This window comes from Dendrobates tinctorius, unplaced genomic scaffold, assembly GCF_039654945.1.
Source record: "Dendrobates tinctorius isolate UK_male_01 unplaced genomic scaffold, ASM3965494v1 ptg000065l, whole genome shotgun sequence".
In the NCBI taxonomy this organism is placed as follows: domain Eukaryota; kingdom Metazoa; phylum Chordata; class Amphibia; order Anura; family Dendrobatidae; genus Dendrobates; species Dendrobates tinctorius.
Genome location: NW_027361733.1, coordinates 4,559,103 through 4,572,913, shown reverse-complemented (window position 1 = coordinate 4,572,913; position 13,811 = coordinate 4,559,103). Strand labels below are relative to the sequence as shown.

At 45.1% G+C, this 13,811-nt stretch overlaps 1 protein-coding gene across 9 annotated transcripts in view; it reads right to left on the bottom strand.

Moving 5' to 3' along the window:
* Nucleotides 1-13,811, bottom strand: part of SULF2 (sulfatase 2) — a 103,084-nt gene that overhangs the window by 30,631 nt on the left and 58,642 nt on the right. For 5 of the 9 annotated variants that reach the window (XM_073580538.1, XM_073580536.1, XM_073580541.1 and 2 more), the window contains one exon: nucleotides 2,107-2,331. The exons of 1 other annotated variant lie outside the window; for it this stretch is intronic. In XM_073580538.1, the coding sequence (XP_073436639.1) occupies nucleotides 2,107-2,287 (181 nt within the window). In that variant the 5' untranslated portion in view covers nucleotides 2,288-2,331. Of the gene's footprint in view, nucleotides 1-2,106; nucleotides 2,332-3,075; nucleotides 3,237-8,978; nucleotides 9,188-13,811 lie in introns of those variants that run through there. 3 more of the 9 variants (XM_073580539.1, XM_073580537.1, XM_073580542.1) reach the window with 2 other exon arrangements.

The window sequence follows — 13,811 nt, the reverse complement described above, 5'->3', positions numbered from 1 at the left end:
ATTGTTGTCAATAAAGCTTTTCCTGTTATTATTATATATATCGGTGGTGTGCATTTTTATGTGGTCTTCTTTCCTTTTTAGTTGCATTAACTCTTCATGTGACCATTTGCACCCCCAACATTAATTATTTCATTGAGTATTTGCAGTGCGCCCTTACATTCTTTTTCCAGTAATAATGTAGCAAAGCACAAGAGGAGGCGATTATTAATAATATATCAATATACCACAGGACGTGATGACTGTGGTGTAATAATCATCATCAACCTTTGGATATTGATATATTATTAATAATCACCTCCTCTCGTGTATAGATACATTTTCATTAACATTGATAAATTTCTTCCCTTCATATTGATACGTTACTAATCACTTCCTCCAATGTATAGATACTTTATCAATAATCACTTCCTCCTGTGTATAAATATATCATCAATTCCTCTTATACCGATAAAAGAACCAATACGAGAGGAAATATTATTATTATTGTAGCAAACACAAGAGGAAATTATTAATTGCATATCAATATATCAGGAGGTGATTATTAATAATAAAATAATAATAATAATAATAATAATAATAATAATAATAATAATAAACTCCCTCCTTTGTGTATTGTTATGTTATTATTCCCTTCCTCTTGTGTATCGATTTCTAATGATTATTAATTACTTCTACTCTTTCATAAATAATTATGTCCAATACGCGAGAGGAATTAATAATAATAAAAATTGTGATTACTCAAAACAAGACCGGAAATGATTATTTAGATCATCATTACACCCCTCCTATATTAATGTAATCTTCACTACCTCTGCTATAGTTATAGATCATTACTATTCATTAGTTTCTTCCTCTTGTAACGATAGGTTATCACTAATCATTATCTCTATGTAGCGATATATTATAAATCCGTTTCTCTCTTGTATTGAACCGATCTCATCAATATTCACTTCCTCCTGTGTATTGATAAGAATAAAGCATCGATACTGGAGAAATAAAAAAAAAAAATAATAATAATGATTATAATGTAACAAAACACGAGAGGAGGCGATCATTAATAATACATTAATATACCAGAGGAAGGGATGATGATTATTAATAAAATAATAACAATAACAACTCTCTCTGGCATATTGATATACTATTAATAATCACCTCCTTGTGCAGATACACTTCCATTCCTTAAAATTCCTTCCTCTCGTATAAATACATTATTACTAATAATTATTACTGATACATTATTATTGATACTTCCTCCCGTGTATCAATACATGATCATATTATTCATTTCTTCAGCTCATGTAAAATTCTCACCAATTGCTTCCTCTCCTATTCATACATTAATAATTACCATCTTTATTCTCGCCATACAGTGTATCGATATATTATTATTATATTGGTCCGGTCCCCTAGTGTCTGGCTGCCTATTCTTCATCTCCTGGACTGTGTCGGGTCCACAGATACATTGTTATTCGTGTTTTGCTCTCTCGTATCGATGCATCGAGGATTTTCGGCCGCCGGCTATTTACATTTTCTGGATGAGCAGAATAATAAATGATCCCCAGGGCAGGGACTGAACAATCTCCACCTAATTGAAGAATGAAATTACCCTAATGTCAGCTGCACGTAATGAACGCGGCGGCAGCGGCGGCTCCATCACTGGTGTTAGCACATCTGACAAGTCGTTGTAGGCGCTGCCGTCTGGGGATTTGATGGCTCGGTAACTCAGAGTTAATGCATGCGGTGGCACGAGCGCTGCTGATGGATTCCAGGCGCAGGGGATAATCTGCTGCTCTAAGCCCCAAAGTTTCCTGAGATTTGTCACTCTGTATGGATATTAGTGACAGGAAATGATGGCGAGAAGAACGCGGCCGACAAACACCTCCTGATACCTGCGGCTTCTTACTTCTATGTATACAGGCGCAGCTGAACACTAACCACGGCGCAACCAGAATCGCAGCGCCGGACACCATCTTTAGATTCACATGTAGCCTGTCTGACATTAGTCGCCATCTTTCTCTATCCGCCACTAGAACAGCCTTCACATCTCTCCCCTCCTCGCAATTTACATACAGACCAGCCAGTCATGACCATCGTGGCACGTACCCAGCTCCACATCCTGGTCGTCGGTCAGTACGAGGATGATGTTCGGGCGAATATTCCTGCGGTCCCTCTGGAATCGGCCCTTCAGTCGCTGCTTGGACAAGAAGGGAAGGCTTCCACTTCCCTCAATCAACGACAGGACAGACGCCATCAACAGGCCGAGCAGGAGAATTGGCCGCGCCATCGCGGGGCGATGAGGTCTTGACTCTTCGGAGGGAGTCACAAGTTCTGCGGAGAAAAGGACAACTTGTCAAAAACTGCCATTTTGCACTTGTACTATGCACTCCATCCAAAGCTTGAACATGTTGTCAAGTTGCCTGCATCCCTTTCACTGGAGAGTAGAGGTATACTAGGGACTGTGGACACCTTCCCGACACAAAGGTGACCTGCCGGGAGGCAGTAAAATGACCGCCCCTTCATGGCTGGAGGTACGAGGCAGTTTTCTGCTCACAATGGACGCCTATTTAACGAAGAATAATAATGCCATTTCCTACTAATCCCTTATTAATTGGCCTCATTCACAGTCACTAGGAGGACGCTGCATGAATCCGCCTCCGCGCTATGGATTATTAACCGCCATTATTCCTAGGTTCTGCACTCAATACTCAGTTATTCACCGTCTCATCGGGAACGTTGTGAACCTCACTTGAGCCGTGGGGTCACATGAGGTCGGAGCAGCCCGCTCGCCATCCCTCTGACAGCTGAACATTACAATCACCGGCAGCCCCCCATACATAATCACGGGCCTCCTAAATGGGGACGGTGAAGGGGAAGAGGTATAGGCGGAGGGGCTGCTGTAATTATACTGGCACTGACTCCATAGACTATTTTCCCCTTTCGAATCCCAGGTGTCTGATCCAGAATTCACAAAGAATCAAAAAGACTTGGAGGCAGAAAATGAAAGAAATGCTACATAGGGTGAATATGTATTTTAAGAGCCAAAACGGCAAACAAAAAATTAGAAACACTCACCTGAGACTGTAGAAAGTATGCAATGATGGTGGCATGAAAACCACTGGTGTCAGCCGAACGGAGTCCACCAGTGCCCCTATGATCCCCTACAGTATCGGTGGCCAATCTTGTTAAATGTGCCAAAATATGTCGAAAGGCTAGATCCAAGGATTCAGATAAGTCTAAAAATGAGGGAAAAACCTATAGGGTACAACTCAGCAACCAAACAAATATGAAAACGGGGCAGCCGTCCCCCGTTATGGGTTACACAACGGGGACGGCTGCCCCGCTATGGGTTACGCGACGGGGGACGGCTGCCCCCGCTATGGGTTACGCGACGGGGGGACGGCTGCCCCAGCTATGGGTTACGCGACGGGGGGACGGCTGCCCCAGCTATGGGTTACGCGACGGGGGACGGCTGCCCCAGCTATGGGTTAAGCGACGGGGGACGGCTGCCCCCGCTATGGGTTACGGGGCAGGGGACGGCTGCCCCCGCTATGGGTTACGGGGCAGGGGACAGCTGCCCATCTATGGAGTTAGGCAACGGGGGACGGCTTCTCTCACTGTGTTGGGGGCTGGCTGGAGACTGCACTAAACTCTATAAGCACAACCTCTGCTATCATGGAAGAAACAAAGTTCCAAGCATGGTGGATACAAGGTTTTTTTCAGCCATGAGAGTGTTGGGTTTGCTCCAAGTTGGACACAAAATTGAAATAATTACAATTTTAATATGTCGGCCTCGCCTTTGTCTGCCTGGAAAAAAGCCTAGAAAAATAATATATGTAAGAAGGACAAGGCACTGGATTCCAGAGCAGTTTACAGGCATTCTGTTTGCGGGAGAAAACCAACTACAACACCTCTAAAATGGTGGAAAAAATTGGTGGCGTTGTCCCAGCAGACAGGGGAGGAGGGCTCATGTGACTGTGATTGCTACAATTACTGGGAGCAGAGGCTTCTCTTACTCAATTCCTTCATCCAAGACGCCTAGAGAGCCAAAAACAGAGAAACGCAAACCAGAACTAGACAGAAGTGACAGTGATAAAGATAAGCATGGCCCAAACCAAGGACAATGGAGGCCTCTGGGCAAAACATTACTCAGAAATATCAAGCCAGAGGTGAAGGATGGAAATTATAATAAATCACAAAGAACAAATCACAAAAGTAACAGTCCAATGCAACGCCCAAATATGACTCATACAGTGCATAAATATAATACTACCATACAAGGCATAAAATGGCAACATACAGTGACAATAATAAAGCCATGGCATCCCAATGATAACATACAGCCCCCCCAACCAGCAAAGCTGGAATGTCGACCAACCACTACAGCCACCCGGCGGAAACCACTACAGCCACCCGGCGAGAAACCACTACAGCCGCCCGGCGAGAAACCACTACAGCCGCCCGGCGAGAAACCACTACAGCCGCCCGGCGAGAAACCACTACAGCCGCCCGGCGAGAAACCACTACAGTCGCCCGGCGAGAAACCACTACAGCCGCCCGGCGAGAAACCACTACAGCCGCCCGGCGAGAAACCACTACAGCCGCCCGGCGAGAAACCACTACAGCCGCCCGGCGAGAAACCACTACAGCCGCCCGGCGAGAAACCACTACAGCCGCCCGGCGAGAAACCACTACAGCCGCCCGGTGAGAAACCACTACAGCCGCCCGGCGAGAAACCACTACAGCCGCCCGGCGAGAAACCACTACAGCCGCCCGGCGAGAAACCACTACAGCCACACAGTACCTAAACAGCACAGGGATAAAGTATCAAAACAGTACAAACATACAGTGACAAAACAACCCTACAAAGCCCACATAACATCGCTACATGGTTTCCAAATATTACCACTATAGTAGTATATAAGGTCTACATAAAAACACCAAGGTCCTGAGATTTGGGTGATACCTGGCGATGGAACGTCGGGATCACAGTAACACGAGTTTGGGGTGATACTCGGTGATGGAACATCGGGTTCACATTAGTATGAGATTGGGTGATTCCAGACGATGGAACGTAGGGATCACATGGTCGGGGGGGGGGGGCAACACCTTCCCTCGATTCATGGTGCTTCTGAATTGGAGGAAATCGCGGCCAAGAGTAAGGCTGGGAGGGAAAGGGCAAGGCCATTTAAAAGACCACCAGACCTTTATAACTTCGAGGACCTCACCAAGTGTCTTTGATTACCAATGAATATCAATAAATGGGCTGCTGGGGCCGTTGTGTACCCATCGAAAAATGGTTGTCCTTTAATTTCCGGGGAAGAGGGCCGGGGGACCTTTTGGGAGAGGGGGATTGGGCAACTGGGTTGGGTCATGAGAAATCGACCTCTCCAGAGTCATGTGTAAATAAGGGAAACACTAATTGAGCTTTGGCTGTGTAACAGGAAGCGTGCACGGCCCAGAGAACTTCCTCAATTCTGCAGCTAATGAGCGCAGCTTCCGCTGATGAAAATGCTTAACACAAAACTTAAAGGGTCACATGTATCATGGAACATGGCCACCTCATGTGCAGAGAGACTAAACGTGAATGACGAGACCCCACATATACTGCACAATAAAACCTCACTTTACGGCTTAATTACATGTCTTATACTTCAGAGCTGCATTCAAAATTCTGTCACTCGTCTATCCAGCTCTCCGTTCTTAATCACATACAATAGTGAGATCCTCAGGGCACCGGAGAAGTAGATTGATTGACTTAGCTGCTATCCCTCCCTGGCAATAAACTATGTGGAATAATGAAGATATAATAGATATCTGCCACTGAAGCTTCTGTTAATATTAATTAAGGTTATGGCTCATAATGAGAGTCCCGATAGCTCCAAATAAGACATTCATCTCCGTTACTGCAAGCACATGGTCCAGTAATGGGATGTGAAGGGTGAAGCGCTCCCCTCTGGGTGCATCAAGTCATATATTATCAGGGTTAGGATCACTGGGAATGCCGTGACCATGATCTGCGTCTCCTGTAAGAGAAGAGACGAGAAGCCAGAACCACTATTACCAGCCAGCCGAGGCTGTGAGCAAGATCATTACGCACTCCACTTTAGGCCCTCCGAGATCCAGAGCAATTAAAGGTCCACTGTGAAGTGCGGCCACAATCAATCACGGATTTAAAGAATAAAGAAAACATTTAGTACATTCATCAGTAAACAATACAAGCCTGTGCAGCAGAGAGGCAGGTTACTGTATGGCAGATAATACAAGCCTGTGCAGCAGAGAAGCAGGTTATTGTATGGCAGATAATACAAACCTGTGCAGCAGAGAGGCAGGTTTCTGTATAGCAGATAATACAAGCCTATGCAGCAGAGAGGCAGATTACTGTATGGCAAATAATACAAGCCTGTGCAGCAGAGAAGCAGGTTACTGTATAGCAGGAGACACCGACCTGTGTAATACAGCAGTAGGTTACTGTGTAGCAGATAATCCAAGCCTATGTATGCAGCAGAGGTAGGCAGGTTGCTGTACAGCAGATGATACAGTTTAAAAGTATAACAGGTGCCACAAGCCTGTGTTGCAGGTTACAGTATAGCAGATAATGCAAGTCTGTGCAGCACAAAAGAGATGTCCTACTATACGGCAGAGGATACTAGACTGTCTCTCTCTTTATGCGGAACTCAAGTATAGCAGAAAATACAAGAATGTATAGCAAGTAATAGGCAGATCATACAAGTCCTTGAAGTGGCAGGTATTGCATAAAAAAGCCTATACTGCACAGAGGCAGTTTACCATACAGCAGATAATAACAGCCAGTGCAGCAGAGAGGCGGGTTATCTGCTGTACAGTTAATTGCCTCTGTGTTTTGCACAGATTTGTATTATATGCTACTGCAGTGTAGGCTTTTTTTATGCAATACCTGCAGCTTCATGCATCAAGGATGGTTATGATTTGCCTCTCACTTGCTTTTCAATCTTGTATTTTCTGCTGTACTTGTATTTGTCTCTTCATATCATCTGATACAGAGTGTACCATCTCTCTGTGCTGCAAAGACATATCTGCTGTACAGTAACATGCCTCTCTCTATTGCACAGACTTGTATTATCTGCTTTACCTGCCTCTCCACTGAGTAGACCTGTATTACCTTAGAGCAGATAAAAGAAGCCTATGCAGCAGAGAGAGGCACAATATTGAACAGCAGATATATAATACAAGCCAGTGCAGCACAAAGGGGCAGCTTACTGTACTGCAGATAATACAACCCTGGGTAGAATTAAGAGACAGTCGACTGTCAGCAGATCATACAAGTCCTCGAGGCAGGTGTTACATAAAATGAAAGCCTACACTGCAGCAGATAATACAAACCTGTGCAGCACAGAGAGGCAGCTTACTATACAGCAGATAATACAAGCCTGTGCAGCTCTGACATGGTGTTTAACAAGCAGTGATGACTGCTGTGCATTTGACTACATATCCTAAAAATATTGGTGGCCAGACAGAAAGACCGTAAGTGCGTCCGGAGGCACATAGCGCAGAACTGGTCAGTTTCTGGTGTAAAAAGTTGCAACTTTTTTTTGCACAAATTTTCATTTTTAAAACAAGTGGGAGGGGCTTATTGATTAAAAGATCCATTGAGATTTAACTCAGAGAGCGGCAGAAATTATAGCACAAATACATCCGATTTTGGTTCAGGAGTAGAAATTTATCCCGGCTCACTTTCGATTAAGGCTGACGTATGGAGTGAACGCAGCTAGTGTTGAGAATCCTTCCTGGTAAAACTTGTCGCTTTTACACATCCTGTCTGCTGAGGAGAAGATGGGTCAGGCCTCACCAAGCGCAGGCAAGAACCCCGAGCCCACAAGGTACACGCTAGGAGCCACAGCAGAGAGAACCTAAGATCCACCGATCAGTCGCTATTCCTCCGCCACGGCTGTCTTCTGTTTTCGGGGGTCACTCTCTGTGTTTGTTTACACTCCCCAAAGTCTCCAGAGACAAAATGTGAAGCAGCAACATCAGCACCCCGAGGGGATCTGCTCAGTGTAAACATGTAACGCAAGCCGGCACGCGTGATCTTATCCCCCCCCCCGGAGCTCCGCATCCTCCTCCATCTGCGTCCCTTAGAAGATTTAGGCTGGGCTTATTGCTCTCCAATCAGACCCATCACACAGATGACGAAACTACTTGACCGTCTCTACACCCACGGATATATTTTTAGATTGGAGGCAACTCTCATCTTCCTCATCAATTCTGGGGAAGAAGATTTCTGCCAGAGTTTCTGGTTACTTGTTTAACGCAATTCAGATCAATTTTCGAGCAGATGATACCGGATCTACTCGGATCAATTGTCGATTTTCTCCCAAAACAAAACTGAAGACCCTTTCACTGGGGGCTTATAGCGATAGGAACCGATTGTCGTCTATGTAAATATGCTCGAATGATTACATAGTTGTCGGCAGCACGTCCTCTCATGTCAACAGTGACGAAATTTAGGCAAAATGTATGGGACTGAGCGATTACGGTAACGATCGGTCTGTTCCGCTGTCTCGTGTAAAATTCGACAGTCGATCGGCGCTCATTTGGGCGATCCGATGTAAAAGATCTTGTAGATTAATTTCGGTCAGATTGGACATATTTTGCTTAGATATCTAGCCCCCTAATCTTAGGTACAGGGATGGATGATGGTCCAATGCCATCAGAGCTGATGTGACCCCCGCAGCTTAGTGATTTCTGAGCCTGTTAGGCTGAATAGACGGACATCAATGGGAATCTGAAAATGATGGGAGCTGGGGTGACGGCAAATCCAAAACCTGCACCATTCTCCATCTATATAGGGAGGAAGATCGGAATAAAAGAGCAAACGAAAAGTCGGAAAAGCGATTATTCTCCAGATATAGTCTCCATAATGGTCACATGGCATGCGGTAATATTTCACGTGACCCTGGATATGACCCCACGATCGCCGCTGCTGCCGGACAACATACCAGGCTCTGGGCGATGCTCCGTCTATGCGCTGTGCGAGGCTGATGCCCTGGTTTCAGTTTGGCACATCCACGGCAGCGCCGGTAAGAACCACGAGTGGATCCTGTGTGGCTGGCATCTGGCTTCTTGGAAGTGTGAAGGGAGGAGAATTAGGATTGAACCTGTGGCCAAGTCCCGGAGCCCATGTCTCAGCCCAAGCTTTCAGCAGTCTGAGGAAGACGAGGCAGCAGGGAGGCATCACCGCCCCGGGTCCTCCCAGTGATGTCATGGGCTGGGATTCCTCAGGGAGTCAGCGGCAGGTTTAAACTTCTGAGCCAAGTCATTCAAAGCTGCCAGACAGCTGCGACGACGGCGAGACCCTGCGTGCAAGGCGAGGAGAAAAAGCGGGCGCGAGGATACAAAACAAGGGCAGAGTCCCTTTAAATATTCTTCATTGTGAGCAGCAGGGTCATTAACTCTTTCAGAGAAGCTCTGGTGTCAGCAGCCGGCAGAGTGTGTAAGAGAAAACGCGCCGGGAAGAGACGACAGCTTCAGCGGAACACGGTGCAATTAGCAGAACGCTGCGTACATGACACGTCGGGGACAACAGATCGACTGGCACGCTCTCCGGGGTAAAGCCAACACTCAGCTTAATGGAGGGAAAATGACTCCGGTCTGTCCCATCCACTCAGCACAGATGAAAGGACAACTAATTGATCTCTCTGAGACAGCTGGCACACTCACCCCACTGGTGGGGGCCCCATGTACAAAAACACAATGGTGGGGGCTCAACATATCAAAATCATCCCACTGGTGGGGGCTCCACGTACAAAAATCACTCCATCGGTGGGGCGTCAGGTACAGAAATTCCAGCATAGTTGGGATTTGGGGGCTACACATACACTTGATTACACCCCACCCCAGGTGATGGCTCAATATACAGGAACTACCACCCACCACCGATGGTGGGGGGCTCCACGTACAGAAATCCTCCCCCGCTGGAGATGTGTTAACACTACTCTTGGCAGAGACCGTGTGCTCTACATGCTGCGCATTAACGTTTGGTAGAAATTGGTTTTGTCCTGTCGTTTCCAAAACATTGCACACAAACATAGGAAGCTGGGTGGATCCGCTTATACATCCCCCGGCCCAATCATCTACAAATCTGTCGGCACAAACCAGTGTGCGAGCAGAGCTGGCGCTGTGCCAGGACAGCAAACACCATGTTTACACATAGTGCAGGAGTGAGAAGAAACAGCGGAGGGTCACGTATCCGGAGGAATCAACTGTTTCCAATAGCAACTAGATTTCAAATCGTAACAAGCAAAGTATCATCCTGGTTGCCAGGGGTGATAACAGTTATTAACGATCAGACACAATGTTCGAAAATCACTGTGCATCTGTTATGTATAATTAGCACCTTATTTAAATGGAATCTGTCATAAGGTTTTTGCTACCCCATCTGAGAGCAGTGCGAGGTAGGGGAAGAGAACCTGATTCTAGTGATGTGTCGTTTCCTGAGCTTGCTTACTGCAGTTTTCTCTGCAGCAGATCTACCAGTTCTCTGTATAACCCCGCCCACATCACTAACTGGCAGCTTTCTGTGTGCACTGTGCATAGGCAGATAGCTGCCAATCAGTGGTGGGAGCAAAGTTACACAGGGCAGGTTTACTGTCCTCTAATGATTTTCTGCTGCTGACAAACTAGTGATTTTATTGAAACTACAGCAAAAAGATCATTATGGGATACATCACTGGAATCAGGGTTTCTATCTCTACGTTAGTCTGCTCTCAGATTAGGTGACAAAAACTGATGACAGATTCCCTTTAAGTTTCTACAGGAGTCACATCCTCAATATTCGTTAATCTACTTGGAGAGAGATGAACAATTGTTTATATCCTCAATTTCCCTGACTTGTGTTCCTGCGGCCTGAATCCGGGATTAGGAGACCTGGCAAAGGCAGGAAAATGATTATTTCTGGAGAATCACAAGAGACAAGTGTAAAATTCTAGCAATATATAAAAGAAAGAATTAAAGCTTCAAAGTGACAAGAAAACTTTGCCCAAATCACTTAGTTCAAATCTACAACGTACATCTCCCAAGGACTGGATGACCTTCAGCTCCTGGAGTACAAACATTAAGATCAGGTGAACCTCAACTCTTGGAGTTTAGATATCCATACAGGAAGACCCCCCCATGCCCTGGAGCAACACCACACATGAACCCAGCAGGTGTGTATTAGTGCATTTACATGCACATAGAGGCAAAGGTTTTTGGAGCCTGACTTGTGGTCAAGAAGGTTAGGAAAGATGCCGTTTCTATCAAAGAAAATCATCAAAGACCGACTGACGTTCTGCAGGACAAACAGGGATTGGACTGCGGAAGACTGGGGTGAAGTTAATTTCTCTGATGAAGCCCCTTTATATTGTTTGGGACATCAGGAAGAATGATCGTTCAGAGAACAAGTGGTGGGCTCTACCAAGATCGTGCCCACAGTAAAACATCTGGAGACCATTCATGTGTGGTGGCTTTTCATCCATGGAGGGGCTCACTCACAATTTTAACTAATAACACTGCCATGAATACAAAATGGGATCTAAATCTCCAATAGCAACTTCTCCCTACAATCCAGGAGTGATGTGATGATGAACAATGCTTTTTTCAGCAGATGGAGACCACGTCACAAGGCAAAAGTGATAATTAAGTGGCTTGCTGAAGAAAACATTTACATTCTTGGGTCCATTGCCAGGAAACTCCTCTGATTTCTATCCCATTAAGAATCCTCAAAAAGTGGGAGGACAAAAACACAGAAATTGTAAGAAACTCCAAACACTGATTAGGGAAGAATGGGCGGTCATCAGTCAGGATTTGGCCCAGAAGAGGATATCCAGCTGTGAGGCGAAGGGCTGAAGTGTTCAAAAATAAGGGACAACACTGTAAATATTGAGTCTTTACATAAACTTGATGTATTTGTCAAAAAAAAGTGTAAAAACGTATGAAATGCTGATAATTGAACTTCAGCAACCAGAGAAACATCTGACTAAAAGTGAAAACTAAAATTTTTGTCAGTGTTCAAATTTTCTTGGAGTATAATGTGAGGCAGTGAGGCGACTCATATGCGAGGGTCATTATGTGTCCCCCAGAATGTGAATAGGAGCATACTAAACCCGCTGGAGAGCATTGGAATTACAGCCACAGCTGTGGTTACAATGCAAAATAAAAGTGTGGATTTGTTAAATCTGATTTGGTCAAATAGTTTGAAGATAACCTGACATGGGCTTTTATTTCTTTAAGAGCTCTTTAGGATGGCAGTGGGACAGATCTCTCCCTACACTTAGAGTCTTGAGAGTGGCCCATGTCCACAATTCCCATTTAAACTTTAAGTGTGTCAGTTTTGGTTTGGAAGCATCAGAGCAGGAGGCTCTGTGTAGGCCAGAGTGAGATAGAATCATAGAATCGTAGAGTTGGAAGGGACCTCCTGGGCCATCTGGTCCAACCCCCTGCTCAAAGCAGGATTCGCTAAATCATCCCAGTCAGATGTCTGTCCAGCCTCTGTTTGAAGACATCCATTGAAGGAGAACTCACCACTTCTCGTGGCAGCTTGTTCCACTCATTGATCACTCTAACTGTCAAAAAGTTTTTTCTAATATCTAATCTGTGTCTCCTCCCATTCAGTTTCATCCCATTGCTTCTAGTCTTCTAGATAAAGCAAAGCCCATTGACATATGCAACAGTGATATGGTGGTGCAGTCGCCCACAGCAACAGATTTGAGGATGATCCGGCTGCGAATCGAAGGATAATGTTTGAGTTAGGTTTGTAAGTTGCCAAAATAAAGACGTTTAGGTTGAACTAAACTTGGTCACTGCCTCTTTACCGCACTGTTGTGAAAGCTGTTGCCTTACAATAGACAGAAAAACACAGTGACTATCATCTACTGAAGTACAGACATCAAGACCCAGTGACCCTCATCTTCTTTAGTATAGACAGCAAGACCTGGTGACCCGCATTTTCTGGAGTATAGACAGCAAGACCTGTTGACCTGCATCTTCTGGAGTATAGAAGTCAAAAACTGGGGCCTCATCTTTTGGAGTATAGACAGCAAGGGCTGGTGACCCCAATCTTCTGGAGCAGGGATGAGAACCTCAGGCCCGCAGACAATTTACAGCCCTCAATTACCTTTTATCTAGTCTCCATTTAGATTCCCGAGGACCACATTAATTTCTTTTTGCTCTGTAAGCAGGAGCACGCAGTGTTCATTACTGAACACTGAGGCATGTACAATGAAAGACTACGTTCCTGACACCAGTGCCAGCGTCAGGACGTACTTTGTGAGTGGAGTTAGCGCACAATTTGTATGGCCCCCGAAGGATGGTATAAATATTCAAATGGCCCTTGGCAGAAAAAATAGGCTCCCACCTGTTCTGGAGAACAGACAGCAAAACCTGGTGGGTATGCAGAAAGAAAAGATCCAGCTTCAAATAGAGATATAGAGATGTATAGAAGTAACATTTCTTCTTCCTTTAGTTAATAAAAGTAAGTATAAGAACACAGCGCTTTTGAAAAGTATTTTTTTTTCTCCCCTGCACCCCTAATCCCCAATTGCACTTATGCCTAGGTGACATACAGTGTTTCCCTTATATATACACACACACACACGTGTTTAATTATTAAAGGAATAAGAAATTTTACTTCCATGCATGTCTATTTGAAGCTGGATCTTTTCTTTCTGTATACTTACCTGACGTTCAATAGCAAACTGATCCTGTACTTCATTTTGCCAAAAGTTATCTGAATTATTCTCAAGGGTGAGTCGATTTCTTGTTTTTTTCCTCAAGACCTGGTGACCCAATCTTCA